This window comes from Callithrix jacchus, chromosome 11 (assembly GCF_049354715.1).
Source record: "Callithrix jacchus isolate 240 chromosome 11, calJac240_pri, whole genome shotgun sequence".
Lineage (NCBI taxonomy): Eukaryota > Metazoa > Chordata > Mammalia > Primates > Cebidae > Callithrix > Callithrix jacchus.
Window position 1 is genome coordinate 72,889,309 of NC_133512.1, and position 23,931 is coordinate 72,913,239.

General features: G+C 41.2%; 1 protein-coding gene and 2 pseudogenes across 10 annotated transcripts in view; 1 reads left to right on the plus strand and 2 right to left on the minus strand.

Annotated features, from left to right (window-relative positions):
* CCDC146 (coiled-coil domain containing 146) overlaps positions 1-23,931 on the minus strand; it is a 265,750-nt gene that overhangs the window by 21,871 nt on the left and 219,948 nt on the right. For 8 of the 9 annotated variants that reach the window (XM_035255009.3, XM_078343039.1, XM_035255011.3 and 5 more), the window contains 4 exons: positions 22,825-23,001; positions 13,002-13,075; positions 11,848-12,075; positions 10,413-10,599 (listed from right to left, as the gene is read on the minus strand). In XM_035255009.3, coding sequence (XP_035110900.1) covers positions 10,413-10,599; positions 11,848-12,075; positions 13,002-13,075; positions 22,825-23,001 — 666 coding nt within the window. The remainder of the gene's footprint in view (positions 1-10,412; positions 10,600-11,847; positions 12,076-13,001; positions 13,076-22,824; positions 23,002-23,931) is intronic. The other variant, XM_009002588.5, reaches the window with a different exon arrangement.
* On the minus strand, positions 14,337-16,968 carry LOC108592956 (NACHT, LRR and PYD domains-containing protein 5 pseudogene; annotated as a pseudogene). Its single transcript, XR_013523795.1, has 2 exons — positions 16,670-16,968; positions 14,337-16,547 (listed from the first exon to the last, which is right to left on the minus strand). The product of XR_013523795.1 is annotated as an NACHT, LRR and PYD domains-containing protein 5 pseudogene (transcript).
* On the plus strand, positions 17,060-19,437 carry LOC118143831 (intersectin-2-like; annotated as a pseudogene).

Below are 23,931 nucleotides of genomic sequence, written 5' to 3' on the forward strand. Positions count from 1 at the left end.
CTTGAGACACACACTGGACTCAGAAAAACAAGACATGGTCTTGTGAAACAAGTTTAACAATATACAGAATTTTGTGGACTTAACAAACATAAAATTGCTATAGCAGATCAGAAAAGGGAGAACTCAGTACAGAACTGAATAACCAGGAAAGCCTTCTTGGAAGAGGTGAGTAGTCACCAAAGAAGAGTTGATTTCTCCTTTAGGAAAGTCGAGTTAAGCCCTCCTGGATAGAAGAAGTCCAGCAAACATCCTGGGTCCTTGTCTGATTCTCTGCTACAGGTATGCCTGGAGTGGGATGTCCTCATGCTCAGCTCCTGGGTATAGGCAGATTTGTACGTGAAAGATAACTGGGGCCAGGAACCCTTACAAGGTTTTGACGGGAAATGTGATGAGAGCACACTCACTAGCTTCTGTCAACTACAGGCTCTCGGCAGATTTTTCTGGTTTGAGGTCTCAGACACTTTGGTTACTTACAGTATTTTGAAACACAAACAATACTGTAATAAATTATGTTCATTTTTGAACTCTGGTTACTCCTTCTCTGATTCCTTTTTCTATTCTCCTTAAAATTCAGCCTTCTAGTTTCAGGCAGGAATTAGGTAGGCTTAGCTTGTGGAAGAGATGACAAGATGAGCTATTGGTAGCAGGGCCTGCTGGTTGCCTAGCCAATAGCCACCCTCCACTTTGACCTTAGCAACTGTATTAGGGTTCTCTAGAGGGAGAGAATTAATAGGACTCTCTGGAAGAGTCTCTATGTACAAGTCAAATATACATATATATATATGTGTGTATATACGAGTTGGTTGAATATAAACTCACATGATCACAAGGTCCCACAATAGGCCATCTGCAAGCTGAGGAGCAAAAAAGCCAGTCTGAGTCCCAAAACTGAAGAATTTGGAGTCTGATGTTCAAGGGCAGGAAGGGTCCAGCACAGGGACAAGATGTAGGCTGGGAGGCTAGGCCAGTCTCTCTGTTCACGTTTTTCTGCCTGCTCATATTCTAGCCACACTGGTAGCTGATTAGATTGTGCCCACCCACATTAAGGGTGGGTCTGCCTTTCCCAGCCCACTGACTCAAATGTTAACCTCTTTTGTCAACACCCTCACAGACACACTCAGGATCAATACTCTGTATCCTTTGATGCAATCAAGTTGACACTCAGTATTAACCATGACAGCAACAGAATGCCATTTTTGTTCAGAGTTGCAATGTAACCAGGAGTCCTGGGGGGTGGGGTGGGGGAAAACTGGCCAAGCCAGCAACCATGTATGCCTTTTGCTCTTTGCCCTTCCTCCTCTTTGTGTGAGTTTATGCTTAAAGGTGGAATAGCCATTTTCTGACTATGGAGAAGCAATGTACACCCTAAGGTTGACTGAAAGGGAAGCTAAAAGGATCCTAGACTTTTCATTATGTGAAATCATCTGTTGTGCACCTCTGTTCTTTTTATTGAGTAAAACAGCTCCCTATTTAGCAAAACCATTACAGTTGAGTTTCTGTTACTTGTTGAAGCCAAACTGCAAACCTAACCTAACTGGTGTTTCTATTGAAAGGAAACCTTCCTAAGGTAACCTGGAAAATAGGCTGGAGATAGACTGAGCTCTCCATTAATGTGGGAGGAAAAAAATATCAAGTATCAAAGTTCTAATTACATGGTCTGGAGTTACTTGAGATAGTTACCATTTCTTTTGAGCCCCAAATTGCATGTATCAGGTTTTATAAGCTTATATTAGTTCTTTTAGTTTTTATAGTGTAGCATTTCACACTTAAAAATGTATTTATTGGCCGGGCGCGGTGGCTCACGCCTGTAATCCCAGCACTTTGGGAGGCCGAGGCGGGTGGATCACGAGGTCAAGACATCGAGACCATCCTGGTCAACATGGTGAAACCCCGTCTCTACTAAAAATACAAAAATTAGCTGGGCATGGTGGCGCGTGCCTGTAATCCCAGCTACTCGGGAGGCTGAGGCAGGAGAATTGCCTGAACCCAGGAGGCGGAGGTTGCGATGAGCCAAGATCGCGCCATTGCACTCCAGCCTGGGTAACAAGAGTGAAACTCCGTCTCAAAAAAAAAAAAAAAGAAATGTATTTATTGTAACCAAACAACAGAAATGTGTAAAGAAAAAAAATACTACTTCCTATCTCTTCTCCTTCAAGTACTACTCCCCAGGAACCACTGTTAATAGTTTTGGTATCTGTTCTTCCGGGCATTTTCAATGCTTGAATAATCACTGGTAACTTTCATAAAAGTTAAGCAATTAGACGTTATTTGTTACTGTAAATATCCCAATTATTTGATATGAGTGAACTTCGGTTTAACACTTGGATATTTTTCTAAAGCATTTCATACTTTCATGAGGCTTGCACCTTGAGTTTCTGGGAGAGTCTCTATGTACAAGTCAAATGCCACAGGAGAATCAAACGACTGTCTCTGGGGGAAAATACATTCTGAAGAACAGCTAGAGCTCTTCATGTTTACCTTTTATCTCTTTCATTTTTGGATTGCATACAAGTCTGAGAAAATGTTCACTTGGGCTGGGAGTGCCTGGCCTGACCCACTCTTATTTTCAAGTACTGCCAGCTGTGGGCAGTGGCTGTGCTAATTATAAATCATAGGGTCAAAGAGGAAGCTAGTCTCTCACTGAAACTGTACTTGAACAAAAATACTGATTTTTCTTAAAATCAATGAAGGAAATGGATTTTAATATTTTAATTTCTGTTAGTTTTATATTCTGTGGGTGCTATTTTGTGAACTTAATAGCTAGTAGTGTCATAATATAAATAGCTTTTATAATACTTGTTAAAATCTGAACAACGTGTGTGCATTCCACTGCAAACTCCTCTTTGGTCAAGCGCCATGCCTTACATATTTTGTGTCCAGTCAGATCAAATGACAGTGACAAGTCTCACCATCACAGACAGCTTCCAAATAGAGTTATAGCATCCCATGATTAAATATAAGCAGATAGCCAAGAATTACCATATATTGGAGGAAAGTTTCTAATAAGAAAGAGACAAAAAATAAACAAAAAAGAAAAATACAGAATAAACACGAAGAAAAATAAAGTCTTATTTAAGACAAGAAGAATAAAGAAACTATCATTAATAGCCTCAATGAGATAAGATAATATACTATGAAAACAAAACACTGAGAGAACAGAGCACATGGAAATATAAAATATAATAGCATAATGAAAGAGGAGAAGTGTTCAAATGAAAGCTCAAAAAAATTTTCCCTTTTTGTAAGTCAAATTACAAAAAAGAATGGAAAATAAAAGACAAGAAAATTAGAGGACTGTTGTGGAAGGTCCAACATCTGCATAAAAGGAATCTAAGAACAGAGAAAATTAAATAATTCAAGATGAAGTGTCAGAACTTTGGAAAGACATACATTTCTACAGACAGAGAACCCACTAAGTGTCCTACACAATGGATACAATGGGAACATCATTGTAAAATGTAAAAATTCTGGAGAGAAGTAAGGGATCCTACAAATTCCCAGCATGGGAAAAAATGGCTTCAAATAAAAAATCAATAATTGGAATGACACCAAATCTTCTTAATAGTGAAGCCAGAAGACAGTTAATCAACACCTTCTTCCTGAGGGAAAATGATTTCCAACCTAAAATTCCATATCTGATTAAAGTATTAATGGTCTGTATGGCTACTGTGAAGGAAAAATATTTTTTAGCATGCAGGGTCTTCTGACATGCACTTTCTGACACACAAAGTCTCAATTACTTTTCACTAACATTTTCTCATGAAGGTACTGGAAGGCATGTCCCCTTCACCAAAAGGAAGTTAAGAGAAAAAAATAGATGAGATCCAAGAAACAGGGACTCCAACACAGAAGAGAGATGAATGGCATCACCAAGATGATGGAGTAAGGCTCCTAAGATGAGAGCAGGGCGGTAAGCACATAGAGAAATGGGACTACTTTGGAACAAGTCAAAAGGCTGAGAAAGAAAAAGGCAGCCCCTGATATCCAGGAGCAGAACTGGCACTCATAGGTAGGCCTTGGTATTCTCTGTTGATCATAAACAATTGTCCATAACATCAACTTCAGACAAAGCCACTCTGTAATCACGATGGATCAGGAAAAAAACAAGTCCACTCCATAATAGTATTTGAATACAGACAAAAACATGAACATAGTCCAAGCCACACAATACCATCAATTCTCCATGTACAGCTTTGTTTAACACAGCTTTAGCCTCTATCTAGTCTTTTCTTTTTCTAGGTAAAATTTAAGATACTCGACCACAGAATTACTCTCATTTCCTAAGAATATCCAAATTTGGGGCAACATCCCATTTCTTTAAATGATTCCTCAAGTCGTATGGCACAAACCCTGTAAGTCCTTTCTAATACCCTCTATTGAGACTCCCCACAATTCTCCATGGCATGTGTTCTCTCTTGCTGCAATGTGTAATAAACTCAGCTCATTCAACTACTGGTGTGCTCCTGTTAGTCTTTGGCTAGAGGTCACTGATGAGGCTCAGACGAGATCTCTTCAAGAAGATTAAATGAATCAGTCATTAAATGTGTTTTAATATACTGAGAGGAAATTTATATAATTGGAGAGAGGAATTTGTGATTGAACTAATAAGCACATAGGAAACTATAAAAATGTAAAGATAGGATGTTTATAAATTCCTGGAAACACAAAAAATTTTTTAAGGAAGGGTAATTATATAATATCACATGGCTTAGGTATAAATATTCATAATAATGTGAACACCAAATTCTGAACTAACCAAAATTATGACATGAGAATACTGTGTGTACAGGGGGACAAGAAATGTATGTGAGGTGAACAGGGGTCTAAAGAGAGCTGAATCATTATCTATTATTGTGATAAGTACAAAGATCAAGTCTACAACTGAAAACTCAAGTAGCAGCATCATAAGCATGTTACTTGGGGCATGAAGATATACCAAAAGAATCAGCTGAAGAAACAGCACTCGATTAGGAAAACATCTTGATTAGGAATTCGAAATACATAGGCAATCTTTCTTTCTATACCTGGGGCAGACATCACCAATCAACTACAGAGCTCCTATCTGACAATCCTTTGCCATATTGTAACTATAGGGAGCTACCCCCAAATGGAGGGAGCTGGCATTTGAAATGAAACCTATTTGTCTTTATTAGAATGTATGATCTTTATGATTCCTCTTGGTTCTTTCATTCCATGATTATGTGAAATAATGATCCATTGAATGTCTTGAGCAGGTGAGTGACACATGAATGTGTCACTTAAGAATATAAATTTGGTAGCAAAATGGAGGAAAAACTGGACATTAAAGGAACTGGACTGATAGAGAACAGCTGGTGTACGGTTACAGTCATTCAGGTAATGTAGAGTGGGTACTGAGAGGCATCTCTGGGGTTCATCTGTAGGGCTGGATGATGCCATCTTCCCCAGAGGAATAAAATAGCCATATTCACAGTCTTAGCCTGACTATACCATTTACTTTAGGCTTTGAAAGAGTTCATATGCATAAAGAAAGGAAGGCAATATTTACTGGCTATCTTCTTGATGCCACACACTTTCCCATTTGTAATCACTCATTCTTTGCAATAATCCCAGTTCAAAGGTTTGGAAACAACTAACACAGGAAGGAATTCAATGGATTTAGAATCTGAACCTGACACTGCCTGACTCAAAGGTGAAGCTCTCCTCAATAAAGTATGTTGTTATCATTGCCTTGAACACTGAAAATGAGACCTAAACAGAGAAAAGTGCAGAACCACTTTTAAATTAAAGCAAAGAAAGATGAAACTGCGTGAAAACTACAATTAAAGAAAAATTATAGTATATAGAAAATGTCATATTCACTTGGTAAGAGGATTTTGTAATTGCCACAATCTTGGACATGACCTTATGTTTAGAGAATGAGTATCTTTATAGACTCTTGATAGTCTAGCCTCTAAAACATGATGGGGAGTGTCAGAGAAAAATCCCAGGAATTATGTTTTTTTTTCTTTTCAACGCCAAGTGAAATCCCAGGAATTATGTTTTTTTTTTCTTTTCAACGCCAAATTTCTTCAATTATTTTTATTGTGAAATGTATCATACATTCAGAAGTGTATACAATTGTACAGTTTGAAAAATGATAAAGATCCATGTACACATGCACACAATATCCTGGTTAAGAAACAGGTCAGTACTAGAACTTTAGAAGCTTCCTATGCGTCCCTCCCTAATCATACCCTTTCCTGCCCACCTCCAAGCACACATCTGCCTTACTTTTGGGGTAATCACTCCTTTGCTGTTTTTTACAGATCCCTTATTTATATAGTCATCCCTCAAAATCCATAGGGGCTGGCTGTAGGTCTCGTGTAGATGTTCTCACTCATAGGTGGGTGTTGAATAATGAGAACACATGGACACGGAGAGGGGAACATCACACACTGGCATCTGTTGGGGGGAAATAGGGAGGGACAGCGGGGGATGGGGAGTTGGGGGAGAGATAGCATGGGGAGAAATGCCAGATATAGTTGATGGGGAGGAAGGCAGCAAATCACACTGCCATGTGTGTACCTATGCAACAATCTTGCATGTTCTTCACATGCACCCCAAACCTAAAATGCAATAAAAAAATAAAAATAACAATACAATTAAAAATAACATAAAATTTAAAAATACAGTGATAAAACTATTTGCTTTTTTAATTTTTATTTTGAGACAGAGTCTCACTCTGTCACCCAGGCTGGAGTGCAGTGGTGCAATCTCAGCTCACTGCAACCTCTACCTCAGGGGTTCAAGCAATTTTCCTGCCTCCCAAGTAGCTGGGATTACAGGTACCTGCCATGGTGCCCAGATAATTTTTGTAATTTTAGTAGAAATGGGATTTCACCATGTTGGTCAGGTTGGTCTCAAACTTCTGACCTCAAGTGATCTGCCCACCTTGGCCTCCCAAAGTGCTGGGATTACAGGCATGAGCTACTGCACCTGGCCATAGTTACATATTTTTTATTCTATTTGGTATTACAAGTAACTAAGAGGCATGTTTAAATGCAGACGTGTACTGTTATGTGTGATATTATTACATGAGAGTATGATGTCTTTGCTTAAGGAATTTCAGTTTGTCATGGCAATGCATATGGTCATTAAAAGCTCTGATGGTTTTGCCTGACCCCAGCAAAGTCTCTCTGCCTATGGCAGGCAAATCTTCCACTTGCGCACGCCTAGACTTGGCAAATGTCTCAGGGAGGGAAAAGGCCACCCGTCTCTGCTCACCAGGAAGTGATGATGCCTTTGTGGAATTTACTTCCTACTTGCATATGTCTGTTAAAAATATATGATTGTTAGTTTTTTGATTATTTTTCTGGCTGTTATAGCAGAAACCACCGTCCGTTACAACATTTTGTATTTAGAAGTAGAACTGGTAAGATCACATCATATATTATGTTTATGAGTCCTTCCTTTCTATGGTACTTAATATAGATTTACTTGCAGAAGTGAATCTATGTCTGTTTTGGGTGTGTCTTTTAGAACCTATCTTGTGATTTAAAAAAAATCAATGTATAATCCTTTTTGAGCTCAATAAGAAGTATTAATTTATATGACAAATTATTCCTTCTATTTAGGTTACCTTACTATTCAATATTAAGAGGAATGCTTTGATGATTCAGCATTAGAAACATACTGAATGGATTAAATTTACTTACTACCACAATTACCAAAATTGGTTATTAAAGGCAATGATACATTTTAACCCATTGTTTACAGAAATCTGACTGAATGGTTATTTGATCAATAAACAGGAATTGTTTTATTAGTACAGGCAACATTTGCTGGTTTTAAGAGTCTCCTACTCTAACCCACAGCCAATATCATACTTAATGGGCAAAAACTGGAAGCATTCCCTTTGAAATCTGGCACTAGACAAGGATGCCCCCTCTCACCACTCCTATTCAATATAGTATTGGAAGTTCTAGCCAGAGCAATCAGGCAAGAAAAAGAAATAAAGTGTATTCAGTTAGGAAAGGAGGAAGTCAAATTGTCTCTATTTACAGATGACATGATTGTATATTTAGAAGACCCCATCGTCTCAGCCCAAAATCTCCTGAAACTGATAAGGAACTTCAGCAAAGTCTCAGGATACAAAATCAATGTGCAGAAATCACAAGCATTCCTATACACCAATAACAGACTTAAAGACAGCCAAATCAAGAACTGCCATTCACAATTGCTACAAAAAAAATAAAATACCTAGGAATACAACTAACAAAGGAGGTAAAGGACCTCTTCAAGGAAACTACAAACCACTGCTCAAGGAAGTAAGAGAGGACACAAACAGATGGAGAAACATTCCATGCTCATGGTTAGCAAGAATCAATATCATGAAAATGGTCATACTGCCCAAAGTAATTTATAGATTCAACGCTATCCCAATCATGCTACCAATGACCTTCTTCACAGAACTGGAAAAAACTGCCTTAAACTTCATATGGAACCAAAAGAGAGCCCGCATAGCCAAGTCAATTCTAAGCAAAGATAAAAAAGCTGGAGGCATTATGCTACCTGACTTCAAACAAGGCCACAGCAATCAAAACAACATGGTACTGGTACCAAAACAGAGATATAGACCAATGGAACAGAACAGAGGCATCGGAGGCAACACAACATATCTACAACTATACAATCTTTGAGAAACCTGACAAAAACAAGCAATGGGGAAATAGGATTCCCTGTTTAATAAATGGTGTTGGGAAAACTGGCTAGCCATGTGCAGAAAGCAGAAACTGGACCCCTTCCTGACACCTTACACTAAAATTAACTCCAGATGGATTAAAGACTTAAACATAAGACCTGGCACCATAAAAACCCTAGAAGAAAATCTGGGCAAAACCATCCAGGACATAGGAGTAGGCAAGGACTTCATGAACAAAACACCAAAAGCATTGGCAACAAAAGCCAAAATAGACAAATGGGACCTAATCAAACTCCACAGCTTCTGCACATCAAAAGAAACAGTCACTAGAGTGAATCAGCAACCAACAGAATGGGAAAAAATTTTTGCAATCTACCCATCTGACAAAGGGCTGATATCCAGAATTTACAAAGAACTCAAACAGATTTACAGGAAAAAAACAAACAAGCCCATTCAAAAATGGGCAAAGGATATGAACAGACACTTTACAAAAGAAGACATGTATGAGGCCAACAATCTTATGAAAAAATGCTCATCATCACTGGTCATTAGAGAAATGCAAAGCAAAACTACATTGAGATACTATCTCATGCCAGGTAGAATGGCAATCATTAAAAAATCTGGAGACAACAGATGCTGGAAAGGATGTGGAGAAATAGGAACACTTTTACACTGTTGGCAGGAGTGTAAATTAGTTCAACCATTGTGGAAGACAGTGTGGCAATTCCTCAAGGACCTAGAAATAGAAATTCCATTTGACCCAGCAATCTCATTACTGGGTATATCTCCAAAGGATTCTAAATTGTTCTATTATAAGGACACATGCACATGAATGTTCATTGCAGCACTGTTTACAATAGCAAAGACCTGGAACCAACCCCCAAAGGCCCATCGATGATAGACTGGACAGGGAAAATGTGGCACATATACACCACAGATGGAAACTACTGTTCCAATTTCTGAGGTCATGACCCTCTATAAGGTTCTGGAGCATGACAGTCCAGAAGAGAATGGAGAAGGTTTCTATACACCTAGCTGCTTCGTCTCAGAGGTTGATCCCCTTTTCACCTGAGGAAGGCTCTAGCACAAGGCTGCAGTGCTCTCCAGGATCCTCTGCCCTTTCAGTGGTGCTTGGTCACTTAGCACAGGGAGTGCCTTCTGAGAGAGAAGTGAGCCAGGGGCAACCAGATACCTCACTTGGAAACACAGAGGCAGGTAACAGTTGTCTTGAGCATCTTCTGACTGGAGTACAGCTCTGACCCTGCATAGAATTAGCCAGGCAGCCTGACACTGGGTTCTGGATTGCCCTTGGCTAGTTGGAAGTGCGGGCTGCTGATCATCTATATCTATGTAATCTGATCTAGTCCTTCACTGTTATAGTCTGCCATGACACACATCATCCTGGATCCGACTCTTTCAACTGGTGAAGATAATGATCCACTTAGCCCCATCCTGCAGTGAACCCTCTATCTCTTCTAGAACTGGATGGCCTAGTCACTTCCCCAGGTCAGGCTGACTGATGACTCACCCAAACAAGACCTTTCTCTTATCTTGGGTTAGCAAAATGAGACTTAAAAACATTACAGGACTATAGATTTCATAACGGGCTTGATGCATTTGAAAATTACCTTTTCTCTGTTATTTTTATTTTCTTCTTCTCTTTTGGCAGCAAAAACAACTTCCTCAAATATTTTTACTTCAAAAGTTAGCACTAAGCTTTGAAAATGAGAGGGTAGTTTACAGCACTCACCTCTAATAGAAGCCTTTGATGTAATGCTTGAGTTTGAGTGAGTGCATCCCAGGACACTTTCAAGAGCAGTTCCATCTTTTTTAAATTTCGAAAATCTCGTTCTTTCTCTCTTTGCTTACGAGAAAGTTCATCATGGTAGTTCTGCTTGTCGATGAGGCTGTTGCGTAAATTGAGATCCAAGATCCCTCTGTTCCAGGTAAAGGAAGAAAATGAAAGTGAATTTGTCATCAGCTGTCCAACATGTTTTTCAAAACTTATCAAGACAGCATGCTGAATATTGGCTCCTAATCTCTTCTGACAAAGACCTAAAAACAGAACTACCATTTGACCCAGCAATCCTATTACTGGGTATATAGTCAAAGGAATATAAACCATTCTATCATAAAGATACAGGCACATGTTTGCTCATCACAGTGCTATTCGCAATAGCAAAGATGTAGAATCAACCTAAATGTCCAGATAAAGAAAATGTGGTACCTACACCATGGACTATTATGCAGCCATAAAAAAGAATGAGATCATATCCTTTGCAGGAACATGAATGAAGCTGGAGGTCATTATCCTTAGCAAACCAATGCAGGGACAGAAAACCAAATACCACATGTTCTCACTTATAAGTGGGAGCAAAATGATGAGGATACATGGACACATAGAGGTCAACAACACACAGTGGGACCTACTGGAGGGTGGAGGGTGGGAGGAGGGAGAGGACCAGGAAAAATAACTAATAGATACTAGGCTTAGAACCTGCATGACAAAATAATCTGTACAACAACCCCTCATCACACAAGTTTACCTATGTAGCAAACCTGTATGTGTGACCCTGAACTTAAAAGTTTAATGAAAGACAGCATGCTCAGTATATGCATACATAACTATTCTTATGTTGGAATCATAAATCATAAATAATGCCCAAGGCAACTAGGCTTGTGAGTTGGCATCACTTAGAACTGCAGTATTATAACCACCCCTTTTGAAAATAATAACAGATTGGCAGACATAGAAGCCTCCAGTTTCCCTGAAATTTTACTTAAAAGCAAGACATAAAACTCTCATAGGGAATTACACCATGACATTGCTTCTATTAGAAAAAATTCAAGATGGCCTCAGAAATATCATTCGTTTGTTGGTAAAATCCCGGAACTAAACATAACATACTCCAGTGGCATGATTTTCCAAAGACACATTCCGAAATTTACAACAAACAACAGATTTTGTCTTGAAAATTTAGTAACAGAAAATTGAGAAAATTTATGAGTATGGAAAAATACTTCAAAGTGCTTTATTTGATAATATATTTATTAATGATAAAAGCTGATTTAAAATTATTTAAGAATATTTATTGACTGAATACCAAAGTGAGATTATGTTTTGAATTCTCAAATATAAATTGAAGAAAAATTTAGTTGACAGAACATACATAAATATAACTAACCTTTCAGTTAACAAAGTTGCTTCATTTTCTCTGGCTAATTCCAATAGCTTGACCAATTGGTTATGTTCTCGTTCTTTGATTTCAAGTAAGGCTCGTTTGCCTTCAACTTCCTTTATTACATCTTCCTTCTCCCCCACTACAGCACTAATCTTGTTTTCAACTTTCTTTAGGGAGTCATTTAGCTTTTTGACTTCATGTTCCAAGACAATTTTTTTCTTTTCCATTTCTCTGTAAGGGATACACACACACACACACACACACACACACACACACACACGTTTGCCTTATATTGAGGCCATTCTGGCTTTACCTATTCTTGTTCTCTAACCAGGCAGCAGAAGAGATCGTCATAAATTCAATGATCTCAGCAGTGGGTAAAGACCACAGATGAGTGGGACTTGGAAGCTATCTCCACTGAGTGCCACAGAAGGCAGGCATTTGTCCAGGCTCCCTCTCTGCAGATCCCAATTTGCTACCACCTCCTATGATTCAACCCTCATCCTGACCCACCTCCTGGAACTGACCTGAGTTTCTCAACTTTGGTGTTGGTGAGCCTGGTTTTTCACACAGTTACTAGTGCCTGCCTAATTTTTCCCTTTTCTCTTAAGATTAGTCACCAGAGTAATCATATTATTTTTTCCAGAATTTTTTTTATCTTCAGTTAAAATCTTTATCTATTTTGGTTCCTCTAAACACTGAGAATTTCCTCAATGACCTCTGCCTCCAAGTCTACTCTGAATATCTGAGAGGTGTTATATACATGAAAGGGTGGCAAAGTGGGGAGTTACCATTATTTAGGCTTGGAGCTGCTGTCTGGCTGATACACTTCTAGACCATGAAATTCTAACCAGTTCACATAACTTATCCCATGCACAGCTCTGTTAAAGTCAAATGAACTTCTCCCTAAAAATGTGATTTATAAATTGGCAACAGAATCTTGACTCATAATTAAACCATAAATATTACAAATTATAGTAATTTGCTGCATTACTTTCTTTTAAAAAACTTGATATAAACAATGTAGATAGGGCCAAAAGCAGATATTTCTAAAATTAGAATAGTAATCTAACATGTCTAGTGGTTAATACTCTTATTTTAATGTGCACATATAACTTGGGCTATGAGGGACTCAAAGTAAAAACGTTAAATCATACACTTTTTTGCGTGTTGTTTTTTCTATCTCTTTTCCAATTTGTACCGGACTGGTTTGATGGTGGGCCAATTCATCCTAGTAAATAAATGAAATCATGTTAAATTATGCAATCTTGGACTAGAAGCAATTAAGAACACTAAATATGAAAGTGAAAGGAACTACAATATGTAGATACTTACCATCTGCCCTGTGTACCTTAATTATCCCATTTATTACTCACAATGACCTCATAAGATAGCTGTATTTGTTATCATTTTGGAAAGGAGGCAACTAAGTGTAACAAATACCATTCCTCTGCCCAGATTCCTATATAAAGGCACAGACGCTCCTCTACATACAATGGAGTTATGTCCTGATAAACCCATTTAAATTGAAACTCTCTTAAGTCAAAAGTGTATTTAATACACTTAACCCACTGAAATCATAGCTTAGCCTAGCCTACATTCTCAGGACACTTATATTAGTCTATACTTCACCTAACACAAAGCTTATTATATAACAAGGTGTTGAGTGCCACACAGTAAATAATCATAACTTATTGAATACAGTACAAGAAATGTAATTTATTCAATACTGAAAGTGAAAAATGGAATGGTTGTATGGGTACTTGACATATTCTTTCTACTAAATGGATATTGCTTTCACACCATTGTAAAGTAGAAAAATCATAAGTGGATCACCATAAGCCAGGGACCGTCTTCCCACCCATCCCTCAGATACTGCAGGGGTGACTGCTAATGGTTCATGCTCAATCTCCTCTCCATTGGATTGTGATTGGCTGAGCAGAGCTTCCTTGTCAAGGAATAGGAGATGGAATAGGAGCCAGGGGGTGGAAGGAGGAGGGGAACAGGTTGCGACCAATTACCAACTGATGTGATTTAACAGACACCCCCTACCACCACCTCTGGGTGCAACAGCTTCTGTGATGCAATTCATGACTGTGTGAGTTCATGGGATTAGGCTGAGACTAGAGTTCTCCCGAAGCAGCTGTATTCTGGCCTAGCTTCTTCCCAGTTCCATCCTGCTTCCCTCTATCTCTTATAGGATTCTCCTTGGAGCTCTCCTTCCATTAGTAGTGCTCTTAGGCTCTGTTTCTGGGGAGCCCTGCCTAAGACACATGCTACAAGAAGTTAAGTAAGTTTCCCGAAGTCACATAGCTAGTAAGTGGCAAGGCCAAGATCAGAAGCTAAGTTTGTCTAACATCACATCCCCCATTATGCTCTGCAGACTCATAGGAGGTTCAGTTCCAGTCTCAAGAGTCTTACATACATGGCAAGGGTCATAGAACAGCCCCTTCCTGCCTGACGATGTCATTGGACTTTGGAGCCAGGGGTTATTTTATTTTATTTTATTTTCCAAATGCTCTGTGTTTATTTCATTCCCTCTGTGTGCTCTGAGGTAGGACAGATATTTTGCAGATACTGAGGCCCTATGATTTGAAGGTCACCAGCCTTCAAATCCAGTAACCAAGGTATATTGAACACAGAAGAATCACTAGCACTGAGGGCTTTGTGAGAATCAGAAATCATTCTCTATCTATGAGAAGGAACTCCCAGGCATGACTTGCTCTGAGACAACAGCTTCTAAAGTTCCTCCATCAGATGGGTGTGAGTGGGGCAGGTTTCTGTATCTTCAGTTTTTCCACCAGTCATCTTCATCAAAAAAATACCAACTACCGTCAATTACCATCTGGGGCTTGAGCAGTTGCACTTCCTCCAGCAGCCTCCTGATTTGCACAGGGTACTGCCATTTCCATAGCCCAATTATTTGTAGATTAGACGTGGGACATGCAAAGGCTGAACACAGCTTCCTCATTCTGGTAGGACTGAAGTTATTCTGTACCAGGTTTAGGCTGGCCAGGTGCCAGTTGCAGGAAAGGGCCAAGGAGAGTTCCTCACAGCAACCAGAAGTCAATCCACATGCCTTCAACCCCAATCTCCTTAGAACACTTCTCCTTTGCTTTAGCCCCTCACACAGTGCAGTGACCCCGACGTCACCCACGGCATTGTCCGCGAGATCCAGGCTCCTCAGGTATCTGCTACTCATGATCACATAGGACAGACTCACAGTATGCGGCAGTGAGATGGCAGCTGACCAGCTCCAGGTCCTGGAGATGACAAGATGGTTCTCTCATGACCTTGTACAGAAGCTTCACATTGCTGTCTTCCAAGGGGTTCATGCTGAGGCTCACGTGAATCAGCCATGCATTGCCCAGAAACATAAGTGCGAGAAAGCCACAGCCAGCTGTGTCCAGGTTGCAGTGATTCAGCATCAGCCTCTGCAGACCACAGTGGGGAAGCCTCAAGGATCGACACAGCAGACTCACACCTTCATTCCCCAGGTTGTTGTTGGAAAGGCACAGGTGTGTCAAGCTGTGGTTGGTGACGAGGGCTGAGGCCAGACTCTGGCAGCCCATGGCTGTGATGCCGCAGTCCTGCAGTGTCAGCTTCTGCAGGGCGCACTGGGAGACCTTCAAGACCTCACTGAGAGCCTTCACTCCCTTGTCTGTCACCTCATTTCCTGCCAGGCTCAGGGAGCTCAGGCCAGGGGAGGTGGTAAGGATCTGCGAGATCTTCAGGTAACAGGTGTGGGTCAGTCCACAGCGATCCAGCCTCAAAGACTCCAACATACATTTGGGGTGTTTTAAGGCTTCACACGCCATCCTGACATCCTCTTCCTTCAGGTGGGTGCTTCCAACCTGAAGTCGAGGGATCTCAGGTTACGGTTGGTGATGAGGGTTCTCCAGAGCTGCTGCAAACCACGGGTCATCTGTGCGTTTCTCAACCTCAGGCTCTGTATCTTGCAGGCGGGAGGCCTCAGCTTGGCACACAAGGTCTTCATGGTCCGTTCGGTCAGGATGCTGCTGCCCAGCTCCAGCTGCTGCAGGTGAGGGTGAGTGCCAAGCACGGAGCAGAAATTCTCCCACTGCTCATCAACAAGGGTCTTACCCCGCATCAACTGAGGAACCACAGGCCATGCCTCAGCCAACTCATCCCTTGCAAAGATCCCCTTGACATCCACCCGAAATTTCCACAAATTCGGACAGTGCTGGAGACAGAAGGATGATGCCGTCAAGTCCATGTTCTGGCAGATCGGAAGCCACACTTCCTGGAAGCTCTTTAAGGCTGAGCGAACAAACTCTTTGTCCTGAGTCTCGAAAAGGCAGTGGAAGGCATCCAGGGTGTCGGCTGGGGTGGTGGCGTTGGTCTGCTGACCCAACAGAGACACCCAGTGCAGAAGCTTCTGCTTCACCCCCAGTGGAACAGGGCAGCCCAACAGGACCTCCAGTGGCCTCCTTATGTCTTCGTTCATGAGGCCAAACAAGAAACGCTTCATCCAAAGCAGGTGGCTGTGGAAGTCCACCTGTTTCAGCTCCACCGACCTCTTCCCCTTCTCAATGAACAGAAGACAGAGCGCCGGCTCGACGTCCAGCCCCTCTAACACGTAGTACGAGGCTGCGCAGAAGTCTTGGAGATTGAGGTGGAAAAATGTGAAGTGCTTTTCCTCGCAGTGGCCATCCCGGAGAAGGATTTGCCAGTGCAAATGGCTTCACCCAAAGGTGGATGAAGCTGCTCGCTGGGCTGCCGCAAGGCACAGGGCAAGTGTGGGTGCTGCGCCTGCCGCCCCTAGGCTCCGCGGGTTGGACTTAAGCGGCTGCGCGCTCCACACGACAGGGTCGGGTCCTCGGGAGTACGGGCGGCCCCCGAGCTAGGCCCTTGCGGGGCTCGGCCACGCTGGGCGGAAGCCTCTGCCCCCGGGTTCCTTCCCTTGCCACCAGGCCGGGGAGGACGCCGAGGGGCCCCGGGCTGGGCTTCCTCTTCCTTGCGGCTGAACCCTGGCCCCCGGTCGCAGCCTCGTCTGGCAGGTGGCGGACGCTGGCGAGGGTCAGGGGCGGCGTGGCCTGTTGCTTTTGGGGTGCCAGCAGAAGAGAGCTCTGGGGGCACCGGCAGGCCTCCTCGCGGACCCATTTTATTTTTGCGGAGTTGGTTTTTCTTGCTGGCAAGGGTTGGTGCGGAATGTCAGATGGCTGAGAGCTAGCAAGGAAAACTCAGGACCATGATGGCTCAGTTTCTCACAGCTATGAATGCACTTTGTGAGGCTGAGGGAGGCAGATTACTTGAGGTCAGGAGTTGGAGACCACCAGCCTGGTTAACATGGTGAAACCCCTTCTCTACTAAAAATACAAAAATTTGCTGAGTGTGGTGGCAGGCACCTGTAATCCCAGCTACTTGGAAGGCTGAGGCAGGAGAATCACTTGAACTAAGATGCGGAGGTTGCACTGAGCCAAGACAGTGCCACTACATTACAGCCTGGGAAACAAGAGAGAGATTCCATCTCAAAAGAAAAAGAAAAAAGAAAATGCTTAGGAGGGCCAAACATGTGGGCTATTACCTCTGAAGAAAGTACTAAGCATGACAGGCAGTTTGATAACCTCAAACCTTCAGGAGGTTACATAACAGGTGATCAAGCACATAATTTTTTCTTACAATCAGGTCTGCCGGCCCCTGTTTTAGCTGAAATATGGGCTTTATCAGACCTAAACAAGGATGGGAAGATGGATCAGCAAGAGATCTCCATAGCTATGAAACTCATCAAACTGAAGCTTCAAGGCCAACGGTTGCCTGTGGTTCTCCCTCCTATTATGAAGCAACCCCCTTTGTTTTCTCCATTAATTTCTGCTCGTTTTGGAATGGGAAGCATGCCCAATCTGTCCATTCCTCAGTCATTGCCTCCAGCTGCACCTATAACATCACTGTCTTCTACAACTTCAGGGACCAGCCTTCCTCCCTTAATGATGCCCACTCCCCTAGTACCTTCTGTTAGCACATCATCATTACCAAATGGAACCACCAATCTCATTCAGCCTTTATCTATTCCTTATTCTTCTTCAACATTGCCTTATGGGTCATCTTATAGTCTGATGATGGGAGGATTTGGAGGTGCTAGTATACAGAAAGCCCAGTCTCTGATTGATTTAGGATCTAGTAGCTCAACTTCCTCGACTGCTTCACTCTCAGGGAACTCACCCAAGACTGGGACCTCAGAGTGGGCAGTTCCTCAGCCTTCAAGATTAAAATATCAGCAGAAATTCAGTAGTCTTGACAAAAGCATGAGTGGATATCTCTCAGGTTTTCAAGCTAGAAATGCCCTTCTTCAGTCAAATCTTTCTCAAACTCAGCTAGCTACTATTTGGACTCTAGCTGACATCGATGGTGATGGACAGCTAAAAGCAGAAGAGTTTATCCTTGCAATGCACCTCACTGACATGGCCAAAGCTGGACAGCCATTACCACTGACTTTACCGCCTGAGCTTGTCCCTCTGTCTTTCAGAGGAGGAAAGCAAATTGATTCCATTAATGGAATTCTGCCTTCATATCAGAAAATGCAAGAAGAGGAACCTCAGAAGAAATTACCAGTTACTTTTGAGGACAAACAGAAAGTCAACTATGAGCGAGGGAGCATGGAGCTGGAGAAGTGACACCAAGATTTGATGGAGCAGCAGCAGAGGGAGGCAGAATGTAAAGCCCAGAAAGAAAAGAGTGGGAATGGAAACAGAGAGAATTACAAAAACAAGAACGGAAGAAACAATTTGAATTAGAAAAACGCTTGAAAAAGCAGCGGGAATTGGAGAGACAACGAGAGGAAGAAAGGAGAAAAGAGATAGAAAGACAAGAAGCAGCAAAACAGGAACTTGAATGACAGTGTCGCTTAGAATGGGAGAGAATTTGACGACAGGAGCTTCTTAATCAAAAGAATAGAGAACAAGAAGAAATTGTCAGGTTAAACTCTAAAAAGAAGAGTCTTCATCTTGAGTTGGAAGCACTGAATGGCAAACATCAGCAGATCTCAGGCAGACTTCAGGATGTCCGACTCAAAAAGCAAACTCAAAAGACTGAGCTGGAAGTTCTGGATAAGCAGTGTGACCTGGAAATTACGGAAATCAAGCAACTACTACAGGACTTCAGGAATATCAGAATAAGCTTATCTATCTGGTACCTGAGAAGCAATTATTAAATGAAAGAATTAAAAACATGCAGTTCAGTAACACAGCTGATTCAGGGATCAGTTTACTTCATAAAAAATCATTAGAAAAGGAAGAATTATGCCAAAGACTTAAAGAACAATTAGATGCTCTTGAGAAAGAAACGGCATCTAAGCTATCAGAAATGGATTCTTTTAACAATGAGCTAAATGAACTGAGAGAAATCTATAACACACAGCAGTTACCCCTTGAACAACTTTCTGAGATCAAACGTGACAAGTTGAAGGAAATTGAAAGAAAGAGATTAGAGCTAATACAGAAAAAGAAACTAGAAGATGAGGCTGCAAGGAAAGCAAAGCAAGGAAAAGAAAACTTAAGGACAGAAAGTCGTAGAAAGGAGGAAGAAGAAAAACAGAAGTGACTCCAGGAAGAAAAAACACAAGAAAAAATTCAAGAAGAGGAACAAAAAGCTGAGGAGAAACAACATTGAGACAGCTAGCATTTTGGTGAATTATAGAGCATACCCCTTTGAAGCAAGGAACCATGATGAGATGAGTTTTAATTCTGGGGATATAATTCAGCTTGATTAAAAAAAAACCCTAGGAGAACCTGGTTGGCTTTATGGTAGTTTTCAAGGACATTTTGGCTGGTTTCCACGCAATTATGTAGAAAAAATGCCATCAAATGAAAATGAAAAAGCTGTGTCTCCAAACAAGGCCTTACTTCCCCTACAGTTTCTTTTTTTTTTTTTTTTTTTTTTTAATTTTTTATTGGATTATAGGTTTTGGGGTACATGAGCAGAGCATACAAGACAGTTGTGTAGGTACACACATGGCAGTGTGCTTTGCTTTTCTTCTCCCCTTCACCCACATTTGTCATTTCTCCTCAGGCTATCCCTCCCCACGTCCCCCTCCCACTGGCCCTCCCCTTTTCCCCCCAATAGACCCCAGTGTTTAGTACTCCCCTTTCTGTGTCCATGTGTTCTCATTTTTCATCACCCACCTATGAGTGAGAATATGCGGTGTTTCATTTTCTGTTCTTGTGTCAGTTTGCTGAGGATGATGTTCTCCAGATTCATCCATGTCCCTACAAACGACACGAACTCATCATTTCTGATTGCTGCATAATATTCCATGGTGTATATGTGCCACATTTTTCCAATCCAGTCTATTATCAATGGGCATTTGGGTTGATTCCAGGTCTTTGCTATTGCAAACAGTGCTGCAATGAACATTCGTGTACATGTGTCCTTATAGTAGAACGATTTATAGTCTTTTGGATATATACCCAGTAATGGGATTGCTGGGTCAAATGGAATTTCTATTTCTAAGGCCTTGAGGAATCGCCACGCTGTCTTCCACAATGGTTGAACTAATTTACACTCCCACCAACAGTGTAAAAGTGTTCCTTTTTCTCCACATCCTCTCCAGCATCTGTTGTCTCCAGATTTTTTAATGATCGCCATTCTAACTGGCGTGAGATGGTATCTCAATGTGGTTTTGATTTGCATCTCTCTGATGACCAGTGACGATGAGCATTTTTTCATATGATTGTTGGCCTCATATATGTCTTCTTTCGTAAAGTATCTGTTCATATCCTTTGCCCACTTTTGAATGGGCTTGTTTGTTTTTTTCCTGTAAATATGCTTGAGTTCTTTGTAAATTCTGGATATCAGCCCTTTGTCAGATGGGTAGACTGCGAAAATTTTTTCCCATTCTGTTGGTAGCCGATCCACTCTAGTGACTGTTTCTTTTGCCGTGCAGAAGCTGTGGAGTTTCATTAGGTCCCATTTGTCTATTTTGGCTTTTGTTGCCAATGCTTTTGGTGTTTTGTTCATGAAGTCCTTGCCTACTCCTATGTCCTGGATAGTTTTGCCTAGATTTCCTTCTAGGGTTTTTATGGTGCCAGGTCTTATGTTTAAGTCTTTAATCCATCTGGAGTTAATTACCCTTCAGTTTCTTTATCTGCTACCTCAACTTCCTCTGAACTGCTTTCTTCAAATCAACCAGCATCAGTGACTGATTATCAAAATGTATCTTTTTCAAACCTAACTGTAAATACATCATGGCAGAAAAAAATCAGCCTTCACTCGAACTGTGTCCCCTGGATCTGTTTCACCTATTCATGGACAGGGAAAAGTGGTAGAAAACCTAAAAGCACAAGCCCTTTGTTCCTGGACTGCAAAGAAAGATTACCACTTGAACTTCTCAAAACATGATGTTATTACTGTCTTGGAGAAGCAAGAAAATTGGTGGTTTGGGGAGGTGCATGGAAGAAGAAGATGGTTTCCAAAATCTTATGTCAAGATCATTCCTGGGAGTGAAATAAAACAGGAAGAACCAGAAACTTTGTATGCAGCTGTAAATAAGGTTACATGCTGCATGGAGGTTGAATTCATCACTGCAGTGTGGTGGGCGAGACATTTCTCTGTGGGATCTTGTTCAGTCCCAGGGCAGATCAAATTCTGTGAGGCTGAAACTTGTACAATCTGGGAGGGAGGGGCCCTTGTTAAGAGAAAGAGTCAAAAATGGCAAATGCTAACTTAGGTACAGCATCTTGAAAGAGGTTCATGAAAGTGAGGAGCCTGACGCTTAAGCTTCAATGGGTTGCTGTTAAGTCTATCTCTGCTCGGGGTCCTCTGTTCTGGGCAACATCTGGGCACATCTTGGCTGACTGCTCTAGGACTATTATAGAAAAATAGGTCAAAGTGTGTCCCCATTATCCCCTAAGCCAATGAGTCTCAGATGTTATTTTTAAAACAACTCTAGGTTATTTAGACCTTTTTGAGTTATTTATATATTTTTAAAAATAAAATGAATTTTAATTGATTATCTCCTAAACTATAGGCCTCTCAGCCCTTTTATAGTGAGAGGAAGTGGAATGGGATCAAAGAGACAAGGATAAAGTAATACAAAATATACATTAGAGGTGTGTGTGTGTGTGTGTGTGTGTGTTTTGTTGTTTTTGAGACAGAGTCTCACTCTGTGACTCAGGCTAAAGTGCAGTAGTGTAATCTTGGCTCTCTGCAATCTCCACCTCCCAGATTCAAGCGATTCTGCCTTAGCTTCCTGAGTAGTTGGGATTACAGACAACCACCACCGTGCCTGGCTAATTTTTGTGTTTTTAGTAGAAACAGAGTTTCACCATGTTGACCAGGCTGGTTTTGAACTCCTGACCTCAGGTGATCCGCCCGTCTTGGCCTCCCAAAGTGCTGGGATTACAGGTGAGAGCCACCACGCCTGGCCACTGTTGTTATTCAAGGAAACAATTGTGTTTGTGACACTCATTTCTAATGTCCAAAAATGTTTGGTGAGGTCAGGAGAGACCTTTCTGCAGGGTGAGGGGTTCCAAGTTAGAGTGATGCTCTTAAACACCCTTGGTCTTTTGGGAATTCCCAGAGCCTTGATTTAGTTTGATAGGATCAATTGGAATGCAGACATTTCAGCTCGTGAGACAAAACCCCTCTTTATCAAACCTCCTGATTATTCTTGATACCTACACTTTTTTTTTTTTTTTTTTTGAGATGGAGTCTCACTGTCACCAGGCTGGAGTGCAGTGCTGCAATCTCAGCTCACTGCAACCTCCAACTCCCTGGTTCAAGTTATTCTCCTTCCTCAGCCTTCTCAGTAGCTGGGATTACAGGTGTGCGCCACCACACCCAGCTAATTTTTGTGTTTTTAGTAGAGACATCACCATGTTGGCCAGAATGGTGTCGATCTCCTGACCTCATGATCCACCACCTTGGCCCCTGAAAGTGCTGGGATTACAGGTGTGAATCACCACAACTGGCCACCCACACATTTTTATATCCAAATAAGTATATCAACTGTAAGTAGCACACCTTTAGGATGACCTGATGTTCCAACAATTCTTCTAGTTCCTTCTGCTCCTTTAGTAATTGCTTTTGTTTAGATGCCAAATCTTCCCGTAAATTTTTAATTTCTAACTTCTTCTGCATTACTTCTTTACGTAATTCTTCGGTGCTTTCTCTCAATATTTTCATCTTCTTCTCCATTTCCTTTAAAAGTCATGAAGATGATTAGGTTATATAGTTTGAACAAGCATTTATCTACCTAAAAACTGAATTAAAACTAATTTCACTAACCATTTTGATTATATTTGTTTTGAGGTTCATGAAGGATTTCTCACAAAGCTAAATACATGTATAATTAAATGCAACATTAGATCTGAATTATCTTTTTACTAGTGCTCTTTTCTCTCTTCCATTTAAAACATTTCTTTTCTTTTCTTTACTTTTTTTTTTTAACAGAGTCTTGCTCTGTTGCCCAGGCTGGAGTGCAGTGGCACTATCCTGGCTCACTGCAACCTCCATCTCCTGGGTTCAAGCTATTCTCCTGCCTCAGCCTCCTGAGTAGCTGGGATTACAGGTACCCACCACCACACCTGGCTAACTTTTGTATTTTTAGTAGAGACAGGGTTTCACCATATCAGCCAGGCTGGTCTCAAACTTCTGACCTTGTTATCCACCTGCCTTGGCCTCCCAAAGTGTTGGGATTATAGGCGTGAGCCACCGCGCCTAGCCAAACATTTCGTTTCTATAAATTTTTATTTCATACCAAGAAGCATGATAAAAAAAATGTACAGTCTGTTTTCTAGTAGCTTTGTGATCTGACAAAATCATATGCAAATAATCTTTGCCTCTCTGACTTATGGTTAACCTGAGTCATACGGGAACTAAAGATAAAGGAGTTCATATTTGGACGCCCAACACTTTGCACTCCTTAATCCCCTACTTTCTTACTGATATTACTTCTCTAGCTCATGCACATTCTCCCTAAATGCCCTCTACCCCAGAATCACTGAAGATCTTTGTCTCATGTCTGATTATCTGGGGAGTGTTTGGCTCATGGGAGAGAATCCTCTTACACTCAGAAGGTATACACATTACTGTTACCGATGACTAAGTGCTGTTACTGATGACTAATGA